This window comes from Melopsittacus undulatus, chromosome 8 (genome assembly GCF_012275295.1).
Source record: "Melopsittacus undulatus isolate bMelUnd1 chromosome 8, bMelUnd1.mat.Z, whole genome shotgun sequence".
Lineage (NCBI taxonomy): Eukaryota > Metazoa > Chordata > Aves > Psittaciformes > Psittaculidae > Melopsittacus > Melopsittacus undulatus.
Window position 1 is genome coordinate 3,361,040 of NC_047534.1, and position 20,737 is coordinate 3,381,776.

The window sequence follows — 20,737 nt, forward strand, 5'->3', positions numbered from 1 at the left end:
GTGTCTGTGGGTTTCTGGTTGCACGGGGCTGTTGGTTGTGGTGAACTGGTTCATTCATACAATTACTCCTAATATCCTGTGCTGAGTGTGCCTGGTTTCTCCTGGAGCTGGTCCTCATCTGACCTGAGCGCCTTTGCCTTCATTGGAGCAGCATTCACAATGGGGATTGATCCTGAGTGTGTGTAATGCAGCTGCCTCTTCAAACCCCTCTTACTTTGGCAGTGCCAGCGCTCCAAGTGGATTTGCTGCTGCTGCATAGTGATGCTCGCAGGTTTGAGTGTGTGTAACCATTTCTGGGACTTAGGACACTGCTCGCAGCACTCACAGCAGCTCCTTCTGCCTTTGGGCAGAAACTTAAGCTAAGTTTCCCTAATTTTCCTTGGGGAAATCCAGCGAGCAGCCTCACGTTTCCTCTGGCTGGTTGCTTTCCCTTCTCCCGCTTGAATGGATCAGGATTGTAAGTGGAGGCCACTGCGTGGTCGCTCTTGGGTTGGCTGTTTCCATGCTAGATGCATACCAAGGCTGGCTTGTCGTCATTCTGGCTTAGTCACGGGGCTGTCTCCTGCCTCGGGAGTTCTTTGGGATGCGCGTGGCTGGCCGTGACACGCGTGATAGGAATGGTGCTGGGCGAGAGCCTTGCTCTGTGCTAAACATAGTTGGGGAGATAAACACATTCTGGGGATTATAGGAAGCTTAGGAAAGATGTTGGCTTTCTTCCTCTTTCCATTGCTTGCTTCTGCCTGATCCACATTGTCTCCCAGGAGCAGGTAGTGGGAAAGCACTTGGTTTCTGTGTTATCTTGCACCACTGGCTCTGATGCATACCGAGATATGCAAAAGCTCCTCCTTGTCTCGGGTCACCAAAGCTCCCTTGAGCTGTGCTCCGTGGAATGGGTGGTGCTGAGGGAAGGAATTGTGTGCAGAGCTCTGGAGCTGCCTCTGTGGACACAGCTTTGCAAGGGACACAGCCTCCGGTTGTAGATTGCAACAGTGGCTGGGCCTGGGTGTGATTTTCCAAGGAAGTATGCACCTTTTTCTGGTGAAATGGATGCTGGAAAGGAGGCTTTGTTGTGTCTGAGAGGTTAAAGCAGCAGCGGATGAAGCCTTGGGAAGTTCACAGCCTTTAGGTGTGTGGAGAATCATGGTGGAGGGTGTTGGAGTCTGATCCAAGCTGCTGCCTTTCTCCAAGGGCTTGAGGCATGTTTTCTGCCTGTGTGCCCATCACCGTGGCTGCTGGCTGTGGCTACGGATGCCTGGGAAGCTGTTCTGCAGGGAGAGGCAGGAACATGCTCCCAAATCCAGGGATTTGGCTGGAGAAAGTGGCTGCAGGAGGAGGAGGTGCATGGATGGGGTCTGGAGGGAGAAAGCTGCTTGGCCTCTCCTGGGCTCACCCAGTGCTGATGCCTGAGTGATTCAAAAGCAAGTCCTCTTTAGGGAAGAGATCCTGTGGGGAGATGAGTGCTGTTGGGGGCAGGAGGCAGGATCTGGTTGGACTCTGTGTTTCCAGGGGGGCAGCTCTCCTTTGACACTGAGGCTTGGAAAGATCAATGGTGAGAAATGCTGGAGCCTATGGATGAACTGGTTCTTGTTCTGGTGGCGCATCTATTCTGGGTTGGTAAATAAATGGTGGGGACACATCTCTCCTGTACCCTTGTCTGTGTGCTCCATCAGAACACACCATTCAGTGTGTGAATCCCGCTGTCCTGCGTGCCATTTGCATCTTTCCTACTGCCATCCCTCCAAAAAGGGTCAGTTCTGCTGAGAATCCACATGGAGACGTGACCTGCGGATGCAGGGCTTTGGCATCAAGGCTCCTGTCACCAGTGTGATGTCCTTTGGGTGTTTGTGGGCAAGGGTAGGAGCCAGGTTTTCATTCTAGTTGAAGCATCACAGAGCATGTATCCTATTTATTATAGAGAGAGCACAGTGCTTTGTACCTGTGGTCCTCATCCTGCCTTTGACTAGCATAACAGTGGGCACCTGGAAAGCATCACGTTGGATGTTCCTGTGCTTCAGCCATTCGTTCCCTCCCTGGAGTGATGCTCCCCTGCCTTTTCCTCAGTGGATAATGCTTCTTCCTGAAGGCTGCTGCTGTTATTCCCCAGCTCTGGACTGCAGGCTACGTTTGCTTTGCCCCAGTTGTTTCTTTACAGGAGGAATCTCCTCTTTGCTCTGTAGAGCTTCCCTTTGGGGGCCTGGGAATGGGTGCGGGTTTCTGGTCCTGGTGATGTGTGCCCCAAACAGCCACCGCTGAGGACGTGGGGCTCTGTGGGCTTATTGGATGGAATATGCTTTTCACTGGTGTCAATGAGGCACTGCCTGGGCAGGCTCTTTGCTGGGGAAGCTGCTGAGAGAGGAACTTGGGTTGGCTGAGGAGGTGATTTTACTCTAGCAACAAAAAGTTTGGGGTTTTACCGGCGTGACTCAGGACTGCTTGTGGGTACGTACAGGGCTAAGTGCACTCACTGCCTGACACAGTGCTGACAGAACCCTGTAGTGCAGGTTGAGTGGTAGCCAGGGATTTTAGGTGGGGGAGAGAGCAAAGAGGATTGTTCATGGTGGAAACTGGAAGTTTCTGTTCTTTTCTTCAGCCTGGGAGATATCCCATCTGCCTTATCTGCATGGGGATGATGCTGCACTGGTTCTATGGCAGTGCTGTGAGCCTAAATGTTCAGCACCCCAAGGAATACCATAATTACTGCTGCTATCTCTGATATCATAGTAGTGTTTTGTGGCCCCAGCTGGCCTTTGTTTGCACCTTTCTCTTGCAGCCATTTCTCTTTCCATCAAAGGCTGGAGCAGAGCTGCTGCAGTGGGATGTGGTGGGTTATGGTGTGGCTAAGGGGAAGCACAGGATTTGGGGGTCTTGTGGTCCCAGTAGGGGATGGAGGGAATCACTGCCTCGTGCTGAGGGAGGTTCTGGACCTGCATTGGGGTGAAGGTGAAGTGGATCTTCTTCAGCATCCTTTCCCCACTAATCCTGTGCTGTGTAGTCCACATGGTTTAATCCACATGGCTTAATCCCACAGGGCTCCTTTGTGCACTGTCTGCTCTATTGATCTGTTGCAAGAGGAGATGGGCAGCGCTTTGGAAGAGCACATCCCTTTCATGATAGGAGCTTTTCCACGTGGGATGGTTGTTCTTGTGTGCTGCTGGATCTAATGTAGGAAGAAGTGAGGAATCGCTTGAAGGCTGTAGGGTCAGGAGGGATGATGGTGAGCATGATGCTCAGCTGGAGGTCAGGACATTGCTTCCAGGAACTGTAGTTAGTCCATCAACCTTTTTGGGGCAAACTAAGCCAGATTGTGTAAACAGACACTGGATCTTGTAGTGAAAGGCACCTAGTGCTGGAGTTTGGTGTCTCTGAAAGGTGTTGTGACCCTGGAGAGTTGTTTGGAGCTCCGGGGTGTGGAGCAGAGGGATGTCTGCCCAGCCCTTGGCTCCCTCCTGGCCCTGGGAAGGAGAAGTGTGAAGGTGACAGTGGCCTGGCTGTTGCCTCCTCCTATGGGAGCTGGCAGGAGTGTGCAGGAGGGCTGGGGAGGGTCTGGTACCCACTGGGATGCTGAAGCCTCCATCCTTCTACTTGCACTGTGCTCTATGAGGGTCATTGCTGAGTTAGGTCTGTCCCATGTTCTGAACCTTAATTTCATAATTTCGACTGAAATGTTTATTTTTTTATCTATTTAAAGCTAAATTTCTGTTTAAAAACACAGTGTGAGTAGAAGAGGCAGGATGAGGAGGAGACAAAACTCACCAGAACTTGTTTGTAGAGCATCCACCCTTCCTCCCCTCGCACCATCACCACCAAGGAAGAAAACCTCCTTTTGGAAAGGAACAAACCTCCAGAGTGCCCAAAACAAGTTATTTCCCATCAGAGGCTGCTAACCTTAGCTGTGGTTTGGCACTGCCATCAGCCTAACTGCTTGTATCTGATGAGCCTGTCTGGTGCTTGGAGCTTCTCTTTGGAAGCTGCCTGTTGGGCATCAGGTATCCTTTGTTGCAGGGTGTTTGTACCATGCCCTGATTGCCACTGTTGTATCTTTTAAGAAACTTAAAAGCAACTTTCAATGATTGTATTTTGTTCTCATATTGGAGATTTCCAATCAGGAATGCATAAACCCCTGCATCTACCATAGGGTCGTGCCAAGCCGTATCCTCCTTCCCATCACTGGTGATGGGTGCTGGTGGGGCTGGTGATGCAGAGCAGAGGGACAGGAGGGAAGCAGCTCCCTGCAGGGCTTGGCAGGTGACAGTCATGTGTCTGACAGATCATAAACACGCAGGGCTGGTTACATGGATGGGCTGGGGGTGGCTTAGGAGGGGATGACGGGGCTATCTAGGGAGTGTCAGCTTGTCTGGGCTTGCAGGCCAGCCAGATACTGCTTTGTGGTGTGTATCAGTTCTCTCCTAACCCAAACCTCACAGGGATGGCTGACGAAGCAGCGTGTCTGCTGCTGGGGTTGCAGGGCTGGGTCAGGTGCCGTGGCCTTTGGCTGTCTTTAACCAGTCTGTGTTAACAGCAGCCCTTGGAGATGGCAGCCTCCTGACCCGGCTTGCTGGAGGGCATTTTCCATAGCTGGAGCAGATGTCTTCTGCTGCGTGCATCAATCCCTGGAGGAGACTGTTTCCTATTAAAGGTAGCAAAGGGCAAATACACTTTGGGGTGAAGGTCTTCTTTTGCTGTAGGATGGAGACCTTGGTTTACTTGGTGTTGGAATGGGAAAGCTGAGAGGGGAACAAGGGAGCAGCAGAGCTGCAGCCTTGAGGATGCTCCCTCTGAATCAGTCCTGACCGTGTGCCCCATGGCTCAGCATGGCTGCAGGGGTGAGTGTTGTCCTGAAGACGCAAAGACATCTTTGCAGCTCGTCACTAAAGGTGACGTGGCTCTGTTTCTGAGGGCCAGATGTGCTCACCACCCAGCCTTTGCAACACAGCTGCTCTGCATAGCTAAAATCCCCTGCCGCTTGGTTTCTCTCCTGACACGCTGCCAAGCTGCACCTCGGCCAAAGATGAAATGATCTGGTGCTGATGCATTGCTTTGGCTCCTCTTTGTCATTTTCCAGGCACCTGCAGAAGGTGCTTGGGGGTGGGTGGCAGCCCCAGACCCATGTCCCTGTTTGTAAAACCCCGTGCCTGCACCCAGAGCATCCCTGGCAGCGCAGGGCAGGGCAATGAGAGGCATTTGGTGCGTGTGTGCGCTTGTGCTCAGCTGGCTTTTGAGGTTTCGCTCATCTCCCCACAACTCAAACCATCCACCCTGTGTTGAATCCCACCTGCCTCACTGATGGAAGGGTGCGGAAAGGATGATGAGGGGGTGATGCTGCTGGGGTGATCAGCATGGACCCTACCAGTCTCCGTGCCATGTTTTGTCTGTATTTGGCATCATGCATTTTCCTTAGGGCTGGAAGCAGCAGCACGCTGCCTTGAGGATGTGGTGGGTATTTTGGATCTGCTGCTTCTACAGCCCCCACTGTTCACTCTTTGTTTGCATCTGCAGCCTCTTTCCTCCAGGATTTTGGCTGATCCCTGTGATGCTTTGCTGTGAGCATCCTTGCTTTGAGCATCAGTGGTTCAGTGGTGAGCACCAGGAGCTGGAGGATGCTGGTGTCAGGGCTGGGGTTGTTCTCTGAGCCCAGGATACATCCTGTGATGTGGCTGAGCTCCCTTTTGTGCTCTGGAGATGCTGTTCTCTTGCCCAAAAGCTTTTTGCAGGTATTAATGCCCTTTCCTTGCCTGGTTTCTTGAAGGATGCCTGAGTGATGAGGGTAAAGCAGAGGCTGGAGGAGGTGCCTCTAGAAATCACCAGGCAGAAACTGTGGGTGCCTTCTAATTGAAACCCCTATCAGCCTCATGTGTGCTTTAGCAAGGTGATAGAAAACCACTCAGTGTTTCCTGCAGCAGCTTTCCTTTACGTGGGATTTCTTGATGTACATTCCAGGCTGCTGCAAGAGTTTACCCTTGATTTGGGATCCACAAAGAGTTGCTTGTTCAGTAACTGTGGGTTTCCCCGTGGGGTTTTACAGTGGCAGCTCAGCGTGTAACCGTGGCAGGGAAAGCAGCCAGCGTGTGTTTCCCTTTATCTCAGCCAGGTTTGACGTTTCACACGTCTCCTTCCAGCTCTGCACTGTTCCACATGCTGTGCTCCTTTCCCTAAAACCATAGAAAACCACATTGGGCCATGATCTCAGCTCGTTCTTTGGTGGTAAAAAGGGCTTAAAATGCAATGGTTATTTCTGATTTAAGTGGAAATGGTTCTTGGAAGCCCTGAATGTGCCCCATGGGGAGCTGCAGGCTGAGCTGAGTCACAGCCCCCGAGCTCTTGAGATGGGACATGAACCGGATGCGTTGGGACCGGCCTGTCTGCGGAGACCTCTGGCTTCCTGGGATGGAGTGACAGCTCTTGAGTCTGGCTGTGCTAGGAAAAGCCTGCAGCTTCCCCTGAACGCTGGAATCAAAGCTGCTGTCTGGATACTGGGCCATAAATAGGTGTTTTCCCCACATGGAGTAGTTTTAGCCTCAGAGAAGAGCCCATAAAGGGGAGGTGGAAGGGGCTGGTGCAAGGTGATGCTGGGTGGTGGAGCTCTTGGTGTGCTGGTGGCCCAGCCTTTGGTTGGGAACAGGGGGAATTTCCCAGCTTTGCAGCAGGGAGTTTGGAGGAACAAAGGAGGAATGTTTGCAGGGGAGGTTTGCAAAGTGATGGAGTATGTGGTGCTTCCCTTATCTATCTATCTATAATCTATTTACCTTTATAAGATAGATATATATCTTTATAAGATAGATACTGTCTTTAACTTCCTCACCCAGTGAGCAGCAGGAGTTGATCTCATGGAGCAGCTGGACTTGTTCTGGGAATATGGATGTCACCTGTCCCCTGAGGCAGAGGAACAGTGGTTGGGGAGCAGGAGGTATGCAGTGCAGGTCAGAGGGATGGTTAATGCCAGCAATAGAGGCTGCAGCTCTGGCTCACTATGGCTGAGCTCTCCTGGGGGTTTCAGAAGCCAGCTTTCCCCTTGCTACATCAGCCCTTATTCCCAGCACTGCTACAGGGACCATATGGGTGACCTGCCACCTCTCTTGCTTGACTTGGGTGCATCATTAGTGCCTAAGACAGATGCTTTCCAGCTGGGTGCTGAGGTTTGAGTGTGGGCACAGGCTTTACATGGAGATAAGGGGAATTGGGCAGTCTCTGTGTTCCCTGGCTGCAGTTTTCCTTTGCCTCATCCAAGCCTGGGGAGACATCCTGGCTCCTTCTCTGCCATGTGATGGATGGGGTGGGTTTTTCTCTCAGTGAAACTCAGTGGAGAAACTGAGGATGCAACTGGCTCTGTTCATTTGGCATGATGAGCCCTTTGTGTTTGTGTCTTCCTGCCTGGAGCAGGGATAGGGTGAGAACGGCAGGGAGGAGAGGGATGGCACTGAAGACACACTTAAAAAGAGCAATGAATTGGTGTGGGACAGCAGGAGGTGTAGGAGAGTATTTACTTGCTGCTTTCTGTATGCTGCCAGATTGGTACCCTGCACCTGGAGATCAGAGGTTTTCCTCTGAGGATGAGCAGGCTCTGTCTGAGCTGTAGCAGCATCCCCAGAGCATCCCAGAGCATGGAATTGCTCTGGGTCCCAGAGGGTAACATCACTGTGACCCATCTGAACTGCTCCCTGTCCCATTGTCCAGTGTGGATGCTGCTCGTGACTGGAGTCTCTGGACCAGAGAAGCACTTGGGTCTGCCTCTTGTTCCTGCCCCTCTCCCAGAGCAGGCAGCTGCAGGCATTGAGGCCTTCCTTGATTTATTTTCCCTACTCCATAAATCCCATTTTCAGAGCAGGTGCCTGCTCTGTCTTACATCATTTGCAGCGATGAAATCACTCTGTCCCTGCCCAAAATAAATGAGGGTGGATGGTAGAAAGCTATTAGAAGCAGAGGGAATACTTTGCTGTCTTGCTAAGTTTAGAGAGTTTTGGGGACACCTGGAAGTACTTGAATTGCACCAATTTGGATAGAAAATAAGGGTCTGTTTACTCTGGAATTGAGGTAGAACCAACAATTAAAAGGCAAATGACTCTTTTCCTTTCCCACTATAACCGTGTGCCTCTTGTCAAGCTGATCTACTCCAAAACTGGGTCGAATTTCTCCCCTATCAGGAAACTGCCACCAGCTGCTCATATAAATTCTAGACAGATTCTGTTTGATGTGGCTTTGTCTATGAGAAATGAAAGGGAAGAGCATTGCTCTGAGGAGTGCTGGGTACCCATTGGCAGGGAGATGGACATAAGTGATGCTGGTTCTGCCTCTTGCTTTTGGTTCTTGTTTAGCATCCTCTTTCATTCTCTATGCACCGTCTCCTTTGCTTTCTCCTCACAGCCAAGCTGTTGGGGCTGGGATTGCTTCCAGACCTTTGTCTCATGGCTGCACACATGGTGATCCCATGAGGTGGGTTTCACACTGGCAGCTCCATGGTTCCTGATGAGCTGTGGGTTGGGTTAATGACCCATCCCGAGTGTTTAGGTACACACTGGCACTGTGCTGCAGCTGAGCTTTGAGGAGGTGCAGCCTCTGCTGCTGCTTTGCCAGGGAGAAAATCCCATTGGAGCAATGGATACAACAGGGGCAGCATCAAACCTATGGCACCGTTCCCAGAGGATGCTGTGCCCACACCCCAGCTCTGTGCTGGCTCTAAGGAGATGCCTTTGTGATCATAAGGCACTAGGGTTTTGCACAAGCAGCACAACCCTTGGCATGCACAGAGTGTGTTCTATAATGGCATAGTACCAATGCCAGCTTGCCAGTGCTTTTCAGCCTCCTATAAAGTGAATCTATCGAGGGGAGCCCATGTGCTGTACCATCACGGGGCTGCAGGACAGGAAGCTGCCACCTAGGAGCAAAACACAACATCAAACACTGATTTTTCCAGCCCTTGGGCTTGTGCAGGTAGCCTAAAAATACATCTGGAATGTCAGTGGGTGGTGACATCCTCCTGGAGCTGCTGGCACAGCCCTGTCAGGGTTATCTGGCTGGTGCATGGAGCCCCAATGTGGCCTCTGCTTGTCGGTGGCTTTGGCTCATGTGCCCTCCCCAGGCCCCTCGCTGGGTACCAGCAGGTCCCACCCTTTATCCTTGCATCAGTCTCTTCCTCGCCCAGCCCTCGTGGCTCCATCAGTGCAGTGCTGCAGTGGAGATAAGCCCTATGTGGTATTGGTGATTGATCGGCCCCAAGCACCATCCAAGGCATGAGAAGGGTGATCCCATTCCCTTTCTGATTGGATTCGGTTCAAAGGGCTTGTTGAAACACAGAGCTGCTGCAGTGTCCAGGCTGCATGGCTTAGGTGCATGGAGCTTTCAATGGGATGTGCACCCTGTGTGTGGAAAGGTAAGCACATCCCGGGCTTGGGGCAGTGGATGCATTATGGCCTTGTTGAGGGATCCAACTGCAGTTCCCAATAAGACAGTGAGGTGTAGTGGACACTGGGCAGCATGGCATTGGGATGGGATGGCCAGCTAGTGCATGGACATTGATCAGAAGGAAATGCCCTCCTTTTCCCTGGTTAGGCAGGGGCTCTTCTTTTGCTGCAGGTGAAGCCATGAACCTTTTGCTCAGTTCCAAGCACACACCTATAAAATAAGCTCCTTTCTCATCCTAAATGGGGAATTCCTCTTTTGCTGCTTGTGGCAAAGTGGCTTTTCCCCAGTTGCTGTTTTGAAGGGTGTGCTCTTCCACTTATTCAAGCCAGCCTGCTGGGAGCGATGGGAGCCATCCTCATCCTCATCCCTGCCTTTGCCCTGCTGTACCTGCCTTGCCTTCTCCCCATGGCAGGATTTGTTCCCTCAGCTTCCCTTGCCTGTCATGGGGTGATCCCTGCACTGAGGCGTGGGGAGGCTTTGTTAACACCAGTGAAACACCCGACGCCTTTTGATCCTGTGGGATTACCTGGAATGGATAAAAGGCTGGATGATTAATGGCAAATGGTGTGCATCTTTCAAGGCATTGGCAATTCCTACCCTGTCTTGAAAGGGCTGCCAATAGTGAGACTTGAAAGGATGTTTTGGGTTTCTTTTCCCTTTTGTTTTGGGTTCTGTGTTTGCTTTTTAAGATGCATTTGAGATGTCAGGAAGCTCTGCTCGACACCACCCCTGCTCCTCGGGCGCTGAAACCCAACAGGACTCATTCAAAGGAAATAGTGCTTCCCGTCCCACCTGCTGGGTTAGGGACTTTCTGCTTCCAAACAGCACTGAATTGATGGGTGTCTGTAAGGATCCTTGGAGCATTTTATGCCTGGCTTAGGGAATGAGAGAGTGAATGCCAGGAGGATAGCGCAGCATCGTGCTGGGAATGGGTGCTTGGTGCTGTCTGCGATAGCAGCTCCTACGTCAGCATCCTTTCTGTGCTGATGATCTGTGCCTGAAACTATACCCTGGGAATGGGAATGTGCCTGAGAAAATACCTTCCGCAGTCCTTCTGAGCCTTCTATAAACACTATTTAAAATCAGAGGCACTCATTATGTTGGTATGTGTATTTACCTTGACCCCTGACTTTCCTGCCTGCAAATGCCTATGGCCTGGTACAGCCTGCAAGTTAGGGACTGGCTCAGGAGCAACACAAAGGCATGTTTCCTATAATGAGTTGAAGGTAAAGAAGCTGGTCCAGGCTCTCCCTTCCAGGCTGAGAGGGAAATCAAACCCCAAACTGCAGCTTGGCAAAGCTGAGCCTGACGCCGAGCAGGAATGTTGGTGCTGGGCTGGTTTTGAGGGAAAGGGGAAGAGCAATGATACTTTGCCACAGCTTTTCTTGCACATCTTTGCAGAGAAAGGAATGGGTTTCCTTTTCCACACCCTCATCTCTTTCCTTTGCTATTCCCCAGCCAAATCCATGCAGCAGTTTATACTTTGCCACCAGAGATGCCGTCTCTGGTGTCACCCGGGAATAGCTGCAAAGCTCCCTGCTCCTATTGTCATGGAACAATATTTCTCCTATTTGTTGTGGTAATAGTTGTTAGTGGCAAGGCAATTACCCTGTCACCTGCAGCACAGAGAAATGTGACCTCTCTCTATCGTGCCACCTCCTCTGTGTCCAAACCCAGTGAGTGTGGGGATGGCTCCAGTCATCCCTCATGTGCTGGTGGTAGGGCTATCACGGAGCAATGGGCGCTCCAATGGGATGCAGGGGGAAGAGGGGATGGAGGAGGCAGGAGTGGGCTCTGCTTGCAGACTGGCTTGGAGCCATTGGATTGTTGGATGGGAATGCATCCCACCGGGATGCGCTGTAGCAATCCAGCGCTTCGGTGGCTCCCGGAGCTGGCTCCCCCCCAGTTTCCTGTTGACGTCAGCTGCTATTTCACTGCTGCAGTTTTTACAACTGTTGAGCTTTCAAGGGTAACCGGAGCCCAGAGCCCGGCCAGGCTCAGCAGCTGCCGATAGGGAACACGGCACTGCCTGCCCTGTGTCCCGTCACTCGCCTTCGCTGCAGCTCCCGGACCCTTGGGATCCAGGGATACCGGACAAGGAGCGTTCCGTGACACCACCGAGCGCTTCAGGCCATGCATTCCCACTGAAAATCACAATCGGGGCTTGCAAGAAGGGCCCTGTGCTGGATCCTGTGGGATTCCTTTATCCCCTCCTTCCTCCATTCCGCTCTCATCCCTCTTTTTTGCCAGGCGTGCCGGCGCTTCCTTCATTTCTGGGAAACCATGGACAAGAAGCAAGGTAGATGTTGCAATTACCAAAGCACATGGTGGGGGAGAGTGAGGGGCTGGTTCTGCTGCTAGAAGGGGCTCTGTGACTTTTGGGGCTCAAACAATGCGGTTTTGGCTTCTTTCTCCTCGCTTAGGCAGGGGGTTGGGGTTTGCAGCCAGGGATCTATTTTTAAAGCACTGGAAACTTGCATGTTTTGTGTGTGGGGGGTAAAACATCAGCATCTTAATCGTGAACACAATAAAATCCAGTGTGGCTTAAGGAAAATATGTGGAAGATAAAGCTCACTCCTGGCTCCGGTTTTGGTTGCATTCCTGGGACCCAAGGGCTTCCCAAGCAGCTCTTGCATGGTCGTCCCTTGCCATAAAGCCTGTTGCATGGGGAAGGCGAGTGCCCAGGGTGGCTGGGGCAGTCGGGAGCTGTGATTCAGTGCGTGCTGATTCAGGTTGGGTTGGGGCTGCAAGGGGCTTTTTGTGGAGCGTGTTTCTTTCCTCCTCCTTGCTCACTCCCTTTGCAGAAGCGCCGTGCATGGGGCAGTGCTGACCTGCAGGAACCCCCCCCTGCAGTGGGACCGATGAGTGATGGCTCTCGGCAGGTTGAGAGCCCGTTTTCCACTTCCATAGGTCGCTTTTTCCACTCCCAACAATGGAAAACAGCACAAAGTGTGCCTGTGAGGAGCTGGCTCTTAGCACCCGAGCAACCCAATTCCCCTTCTCTGCTTTGCAGCCTGCCTCCGATGCCTTTCTTCTTTCCTTTATGCTTTTATTGTTCCAGCTCTTTCTTTGCAGCAGGGCTGGGATCCACCCTCCTGCCCTATCCCTGCCATTTAACCCTTTTCCTTGCATCAAGGAGAACCGGGATGCATCCCAAACATCCTCCCCAGCACTAACAAAGCGGCGCAGCTCTGGAAGCAGCCTCCGGTGCTGCAGGACCTCAGTCTGGGGCTGGCACCGGAGCCTTGGGGGGGCAGTGGAGAGGTTTCATTTCAAAGGTCGGCTCAGGCAAATAGTTGTATTTGCAGTTCTTTAGATTGTCCTGTTCCTTCCTTCCCACCCACACCAGCAGAGTGGGAAGGATAAACCCCATGGGGAGAGGTGCAGCTTCATAGGACTTGAAGCTGGCGGTGGCAAAGATGAGGATTCAGATTGAAATAAGCAGTTCCAGGAACTCTGTGTCAGTTTTGGGTTGGTTTGAGGTAAGAAGACGACTTGTGAGGCTTTTTCTTCTCTCTTTAGGAGGAAATGGTTCCTTTCTTAGCATAAAGGATGCCGTTACGTGCCTGCAGCATCACGTGGGTTACAATCTCGGCTGCACCAGGAACTTCTGTCAGCTAATCTTACCCTGTTCGGATGCAAGGCACTGTGCCTCGTGCCCCCACAGCCAGCAGCCCCTTCCGCTGCCCGGAATGCTGCACCAGCAGCTCCCAGCTATGCCATGAGCTCAGGGCTGGCAGCAGTTCCTTGGGGCTTGCAGGAGGTAACAGGGATATGTCCCCACGTTGATTGATCTCCTGCTGCTTTGTCCCCATGTGGAGGGATCTCTATAGGGGAACTGCGTTGCTCTATGCTTGCAGCCACCCCTCTTGCAAGAAACTGGGGTGTTTCTAGGGTTTTCAGCTGGCATAAACCATCCTCCTGCACTGACCCCGTTGGGATCCCAAATGTGGGAGGAATGGTGCTGAGTCCTAAGCGTGGGAGAGATGGTGCTGAGGTCTTGCTGCTGAGAAGGAGCTGACAGCAGCTGCTTGCGGGGGCTAGAAGCGAATGCTGCCCTGGGATGTGCTTGGGACTGAAGGGTTTGGGTTGCACGGGCTCATCGTGCTCATCCCACTGCTTCCTGCAGGCAGCAGAAGGTCGCAGCAGGAAGCAGGAATTTGGACCAGCCTGGAGTGTGCTGGAAAACTTATGGCAAATGTGGGGAGAGTTGTAGCAGTCTCTGCATCAGTTCCCCCCATTGCAGGGCAGCATCGTGGGTGATTCTATTCCTGCAGGCATGGGCTGAGCTGGATTTTCCACTGGTGTGGGTGGCCCAGCCAGAGCCTGGGAGTGGTGACAGGATGCCTCCTGTTTAATCTGTGCTTTTCCAGGTTGGAGCTAGGAAATGCTTCTGGGGGCTCGGCAGGATGGAGTGGGAAGGGGATCATTGCTAACCGCGGCTGGGAAGTCAAGGGCAGCAGTTTGGGGATGCAGGGAAGTGGCATGATGTGCAGGGTCCCTATTACAGCAAAGGTGACCAGTGCACAAAGGCATTAAGTGACTGCAGGTGTGCAACAGGGAATCCCCATGGTCCTGCTGCCTTTCTAAGCCCATGCTTGCAAATCCTCCTTGGATTTGGAGCTTGGCCCCCACTGAACAACGGATCCCATTGATTCCCGACCCCAGGCTGGGTGCTCCCAGCTCCTTCAGGCAGGGCTGAAGAAGGGCTGACACTGCAGGATGCCTGGCATGAGGAGCAAGTGGACCCTGGTCCTGCTGTGTGAGTCACTGCACTGCCAGCCGAGCCGGTGGCACAGAAGGAGCTTTGTGCCGGCTCTGTGGGGTTACTATAGCGATTGGGGAGAGGGAGAGCAAACAGATGAAGCATTCTGGGGGCATTTCAGGGCTTCTGGTAGAGCTGGGGCTGGTCACGGTCTGGGGATGCTGTGTCCAAGCTATTTCAGAGCAGGTCATGGGGGAGAAGCACTCGGTGCAAAGCTCCTGGTCACCAGTGAGCTCAGTCTGTCCCCGTGGATAGGATGGGATGTGTGCCCACAATGAGCTCCCCACCTTGCCTGAGTGCAGGATTGCTCTGAGGACCCCGGTTTTCAGGTTCTGTGGTCAGCCTCCCTCAGTGAGTAGCAAGCAGCTGGGTGTGGGAAGGGGAGGCATTTCAGAACCTATGGATGGCATCTTTTCTTTGGCTCTGGTTTATGTTTGCTGCTGTTGTTGCTCAACCAAGTGTTTTGCAAAGTGTCATCTGTGGCCATTGATAGTCCCCCTTCCAGCCCTGCTGGGTTGGGGAGATGGGGAAGGGAAGCTTTCCAGGCTTATGTATTGGAAGCTGTGGCATGGTCAGGTATCCAGAGGTGGTTTCCAGCCAAGCAGGGTCAGTTTGGGATGGAGCAGCTCGCTGCCTGGTTTCACTGAGCTGGAAGTTCACATTGCTCCCATAGCTCATGGGAGCTGCACTGGTCCCAGACCTAATGGGCTGGCTCTGATGCCAGAAAGGCGGCAGGTAAGATGGGGATATGGTCTGATCCATGCTGATTCCTTCAGCAGGGAGGGATGCTGCTGATCCACAGCTGGGAGCTTCATGGTGTCTTGCAGACCAGCATTCACATACAACCTCTGCAAGGTTTGAATATGAGGAAGGACAGGACTGGAAAAGTGGGGTTTAGGCACCCATCTTAGCTGAGGCATCTGGAACTGGGGGCTGAGGGGGGATGGGGATGGAGGCTATCTGTACTGGGAATGTGTTGGACATATATCATCCTCCTGTCTCCTGCTGAAATCCCAGCTCCTCACCTCTCCCCTCCCTTTCCCAGCAGCCTTTCAGTGCTGGACTTTGTCCTCATGACTCTTCCCAGGAGCCAGGCAGGTAGGAGCCATTCCAAAGGGCTGTCCAAGGCCATGCTGAGGTGCCTGCACCCAGCCTGGTGCCTGGAGCACACCTTCTTGTTGGTGCTTTTTAATGCATCCTCCAGGTCTGTGTGGCCCGAAGTGTCCTTAGCTGCAAAGTGCAGACACCCCCTTGTCTGTCTTGGGGGGACCAGGACTTTGATGCTCTCAGCTCTATCACTTCATCCCCCATCCCAGTCCCTCGTGGTCCCAGTGAGCTGGGGTCAGTGGGTGAGCTGTTTGTGAGGGAGGAATGGTTGGGACTTCAATGAGCAGCCTGGGGTCAGTGCCACTGCAAGGAGCTGATTCTCAGCCCTGCATGGGTCTGTTCTGCCCACTGCCTTCCCATATTGGTTACCTCTAGTCTGTGTAATTTCATCTGCAAGTGTTTGGCCTGCCCTGGACCTGCTTGAACTCCGTTTCCCTCTGTGGCAATGGGTTATGTTATCTCAGTGCTGCTCGGAGTTGGGAAGGAGCAGGAAGAAAGCATCCTGTTGTTTTGAATGGGGCTGTGACTTGTCTGGTGGGATCTCAGCCACTGCAAGCTTGATTTGTGGCTGATTCACTACTCGTTCTTGCAGTCAGCTCCTGACTGGTTTCATCCTGGTTTCCCTTCATTCCATGGGGGGTATTTGCTCTCCTGTTGGGACTAACTCCTTGGTTTAGCTTGAGGTCTGATGAACATCGCCCTCTGTGCCAGTTCCAACCCATACTGCAGAATGGGTCTGGCTCTTCCCAAGAAGCTTGGTTGGGGGCTGAGGGGCTGAAGGGCAAGGAAGAGGTGGACAGGAGTGTTTTCGGGAGCCCTGTGCATCACTAATGGCATGGGGACCTCTTGTGGCTGGAGAAACGGGGATCAAGCCAGGCTTGGCCTGGCTCCGGCACCGTCTGCATCCCTCCTGCCTGCAGCGTGGCTGGGAGGGCTCCCCTGGGCCAGGCATGTGGCCCTAAGGGATACCAAGGTAGTAACCAGCTTATCCAGAGCATGGAAGCTGAGCTGGTGTCTCCCTTCTCTCTCTTTCAGATTCCAAAGGATTGGAGCCACACAAACCGGGTAAGTGCCAGCAGAAATCACAGCTTTAACCCATCTTCTTCTGAACATCAGCAATTAAAATCCCCCAAGAGAGGGAACTGCAATGGCCATGAAAGGGAAAGAGTAAAAAGCTTGAAGGAAGGAAATGAAAAAGCCCATTGCTCACGTGTGTGCTTTCTCTTCCAGTGAAAAGCAGGAAGAAAGGGGAACTGAGGATAACATGTGTCCCCATCAAACAGCCTGTTGCCAACACAACGTAAGTGTCTGCTGCTCAAAGGGGGTCTTCAGAGCTCAGTTCAACACTGTCTCAAGGGCAGTGGCCTGTGAGGTCTTCACAAGATCAGCAGTTAACTCTCCTCTCGTAAGCTTAAGTGGGTGATGAGAATGAGTTACACACATATACACTTGCGTGTGCATACACGTGTACAACATGTGTCTCTTGGTGCCTGATATGAAGAGGCTGAAAGGCAAAGGCTGGAGACTCTTCAGTCTTTCTTCTATGGTTGGTTTCTGATGGTGTTGATGCCAAAGATATGCTGGAAAGGGCACATCTGCCTGAGGGAAGGACAAGGGCAGGTTTTTAGTGCAGGGAAAGAGATGAGGTGGTGGCAGCTGGACCACAGCAGGAGCAGGGGGTGAGGGCTGGGGGATGCTCTGTATGGCACAGCATCCTTCCCCTGTCCCGTGCATCGGGGTTAGTTTGAGTTGTTTGGGGAGAGCCTAGGGTAGCTGTGCTTGGTTTGACAAAGAGCAGATGGCTGCAATTCCTCTTCCATCACGCTTTGAAAGCACCTTGGGCTGCATCTTCACTGCTGAGCCTTGTTTGCTCCAGAAACCCATAGCAGAGACTCACCCAGCAGCAGGAGAGCAGTGAAATCCCCAAAGGGGAAATATCACTACTGAAAACCCCTGGTAGACAGAGCAGATCTGTTGGACGGGGGAGCCAAGGGACCTCCCCTGTTAACGCTGTGCAGCACAGCATGCAAAAGCCCCCTCCTTCCACCATGGGTGCAGTGTGTGTCTGCTCCTGCTCATGTTTGAATTCCCCCGGAGAAGGCCTCCTGCTGGAGTCTGTGGTGTGCTTGCATGCCCAGAGGCTGGTGTAAGTTATCCCCAACCCCTTTTCTCTCTGCTTTTCAAGCTGCAGTGCAAATATTTGCTCAGTGCAAGGCTTTTGCTGGGAGCCTGAAGTACTTCCTCGAAGCTGGAGGTTGCTCTGATGGGAATTGAGAGGCCAAATCAGTTGGGCAATCTCCACTTGTAGAAGGTCCCAGGAGATGGGGAGAGCAGAGAAGCGAAGCACAAGGGACAAAATGCTTGTGTTGGCTCTAAAAGAACCATGCTGCCCATAACGGGAAGTGGGCAGAGATGAGGGGAAAAGCCATAAAGGAAGACTTTCGCCTGTGTGGTGTTCTGAAGTGCTGCCTGCTCTGCTTGTGACGCTGCCTGAAACAGGCCTGCGAGTGTACACAAGTGACTCAGGGGTGAGGAATTACCTGTTGTTCCCTCAGCGTGTGTTTCAGGCTACGTGGCTGTCCTCTTACAACACCTGCCTGTCAAAACATGACAGTCAAGCTGCTCTGCCATGGAAACCTCTCATCCCATGGGTCTTGGTTCCTCACACTCCCCTCCTGAGCAGGGGTAGTTTCATAGCCTCTTGGTTTGATACATGTCTCACCTGGCTGAGGCTTTGGGGTTCTTACTGCTTGTGAGTGATTGTGGGTGTGGGTTGAGGTGTTACTGGTATGATGAAAGCGTTTGTGAGCGTTTGGAGGGTACTGGTTTGAAGCCAGGACAGCCAAGCACAGTGGAAAGCAGTGGCTGAAAGTGCTCAAAGGAACGTGAGCCAAGAGGGTTGATCAAGTTGGGCTTTCTCCTGACTCTGTCTCTTTCCTTACAGGCCCCCAAGGAACCTGGACTCCAGAGCATTTATTACCATCGGAGATAAAGTACGTGCCAACCTGGTTTCTTTTTTGCTTGCTTCCAGTTTTGGTTGCCCCACGCATGCAGAGTTTATGGATCATGCCTGGCAACCTGTCAGATCAGATCCTAAGATAAGGACAGTGTCCTCCTGATGCAGTCTTGTGGGGTGCATCTTTGCAGGCATGAGACATCCCACAGCAGGACCTTTTCCCTGTGGAGTAATGGGGTGTCTGTGTGTATTGAGAGCAGTGATGGTTGAGGAACTGAATATATCTGCAAACTGCCTTGTCTCTGAGCAGATCTGTGCAGGGCAGGTGGGTGACACTGAACGCTAGGTGTGCAGTTTTGTCCATAGTGGGAGATCACAGTGGTTGGATGGATTAGGGCCCAACTGCCCTAAATCAGTGTGGCCTCACTGCACGCTCTGGCTTAAAGTCCCCTGTGCCCTGCATACCCACAGGGCTGGTACTGCCCATAGTGCAGGAGAAGTTGGGCATAAAACTTCTCTCCAGAGCCTTTCCTAGTGACCTGGTGAAACACACAGCTAGAAATAGCCACTGCCTCTCTTTTATTTCATGCTCTTGTTACGGGCTCTCCTAGGACTGCAGAAGCCTGTTTGTAACTGAGCTAAAAATACCATGCATTGGATCAGCCCTCCAGCTAGCTGCTTCTAGGCTGATGGGATCTGGGCCCCTCAGCTTCAGTGTAAGGTTTTAGGGTTAAGGGAAAGGAGAGGAAGCTTTGGCTGTGTCCAGGGAGCAATCCTGCTGCCTATGCCATTTTCTGGCCATTGTATTGTGTGTATTAATAGCTCAGGGAGATAAGCTGTCTGTAGCAGGCTGGGCATGGTGTGTGCAAGGGGAGAGAGGTGTAGCTTGGGGAAAGCTCCCTATGGTCACTTCCTTCCCTGCTCCAGTGTGTGCAGGACTCTGGCATAGGTGTTTTGGAGTGACATGATGGAGGAGGAGGGCTTGGGCAGAAACCAGCTGTGTAGGCTATGGGGTGGATGGGTCCATCAGATCCGTGCAGATGATGCCCTACATCCATTCCTGGCAGAGGGGAGTGCTGGCTCTGGCTGTACATCACCTCTTGTTGGGCAGGGCATTGCTAGTTCTTGGAGTGTGCTGGGAATTGCCAGCTTCTGGGGAAGCCTTAGGGAAAATGCCAGGGAAAGAAAAAGCCCAAAACAATAACATGGAACAACTGCAGCACATGTGTCCTGAAAGGCACCACTGGATCCTTCCTGGAGGCCCCTGCAGGAGCAGGGAGCTGGCACTGCTCCCCTGCCAGCTGCCTGTGGGGTGGGACATGTTCCCCTTACCCTAATTCCTCAATTCAGGATCCACTGTCCTGCCCAGGAAAGGGCTGGCACCTTCCTGTGCTGGGCAGCACATAGCTCAGTGCTGAGCTCAGGCACAGCCCTGCCTTGCTCCCTGCCTCAGCTGCCTGCCAGCCACATCTGGCTGGGATCACTGGAGCCAGGGCTGGCAGGAAGGCCCAATGGAGCTGGTCACTGTGGCCAGCACCGAGGGGACCCAGTGGCCAGGAGCCCAACGGTCCCATCTCCAGCTTGGCTCCTTCACACCAAAGGCTGTTTCCTCCCTGCTCTGGGCGTAGTTCACAGGCACAGTATCCGGTGCTGCGCTCTGTGTGTTTCCCACCCTCGCTGCCTTTGTGGCTACTGGGGCAATTTGGCATCCTGGTATTATTTGTGTTTCCCTGAGAGCAGAGGAAAGCTGAGGCTGGATAAAGCCAGGCTAAAAGGAGGTCTGTGACTTATTAGGAGGCAATGAACACAGTGCCCAAAAATAGCCCATGTCTCACTCACACAGCCTGTGCCCTGCCCAGCAGGACAGGCAATGGCAGGGTAACATGGCTTTAGGGAAGCTTGCTCAGGAGCTTGCTGGCTCCCTGCTGCATAGGGCACTTGCTTGTGTCAGCTCTGGCAATGGGGTTTTTCCAGCTTGAAACAAGAGAGTTGAACTCACCTGAGCTCTTTTGTTGGTGTTAACTCATGGTTTACCTTTCTGATGGTGGTAAAACCCATTTGGACACGCCAGTAATTAGGGATTGAGTTGCTGGGTTGCTGCATACACCATTCTAAGAAAGGCTTTGCACAGGCAGAAGTGTTATTAGATACACAGGTATGTTTGTGACCCGTGATCTCTTGGGATGTGGGGGGATCCTAGTCTGTACACAAGGATCTTGAGCTGTGGCAGAGGCTCCTGACTGCTGCCCACATTGATACAGGAGCTGTTAAAACCCTGCAAGTAGTTCAGCAACCACAGACATGCCCTTGTGTGGGTAATCCCAAGCAGGCAGAGAGGCACCAACCTTTAGTGCCCTTTCCAGTGGCAGCGTGCCCTGGCTTAAAGGATGGAAGGTCCTGATCTCTAGCTGCAAAAAGGGGATTAAATGAGCCCTGGTGAGGATGAGATGAGGGGGTTTGGACCCATCTTCTCTAAGTGTGATGCCTCTGGTGCATATAGGAGCTAGTGGTAT

The 20,737-nt window shown here is 52.6% G+C and overlaps 1 protein-coding gene across 3 annotated transcripts in view; it reads left to right on the forward strand.

Moving 5' to 3' along the window:
• Nucleotides 1-20,737, forward strand: part of MAP2K3 (mitogen-activated protein kinase kinase 3) — a 31,170-nt gene that overhangs the window by 1,345 nt on the left and 9,088 nt on the right. For 2 of the 3 annotated variants that reach the window (XM_034065174.1, XM_034065176.1), the window contains exons 2-4: nucleotides 16,304-16,333; nucleotides 16,499-16,568; nucleotides 18,213-18,261. In XM_034065174.1, the coding sequence (XP_033921065.1) occupies nucleotides 16,304-16,333; nucleotides 16,499-16,568; nucleotides 18,213-18,261 (149 nt within the window). Of the gene's footprint in view, nucleotides 1-11,398; nucleotides 11,696-16,303; nucleotides 16,334-16,498; nucleotides 16,569-18,212; nucleotides 18,262-20,737 lie in introns of those variants that run through there. The other variant, XM_034065175.1, reaches the window with a different exon arrangement.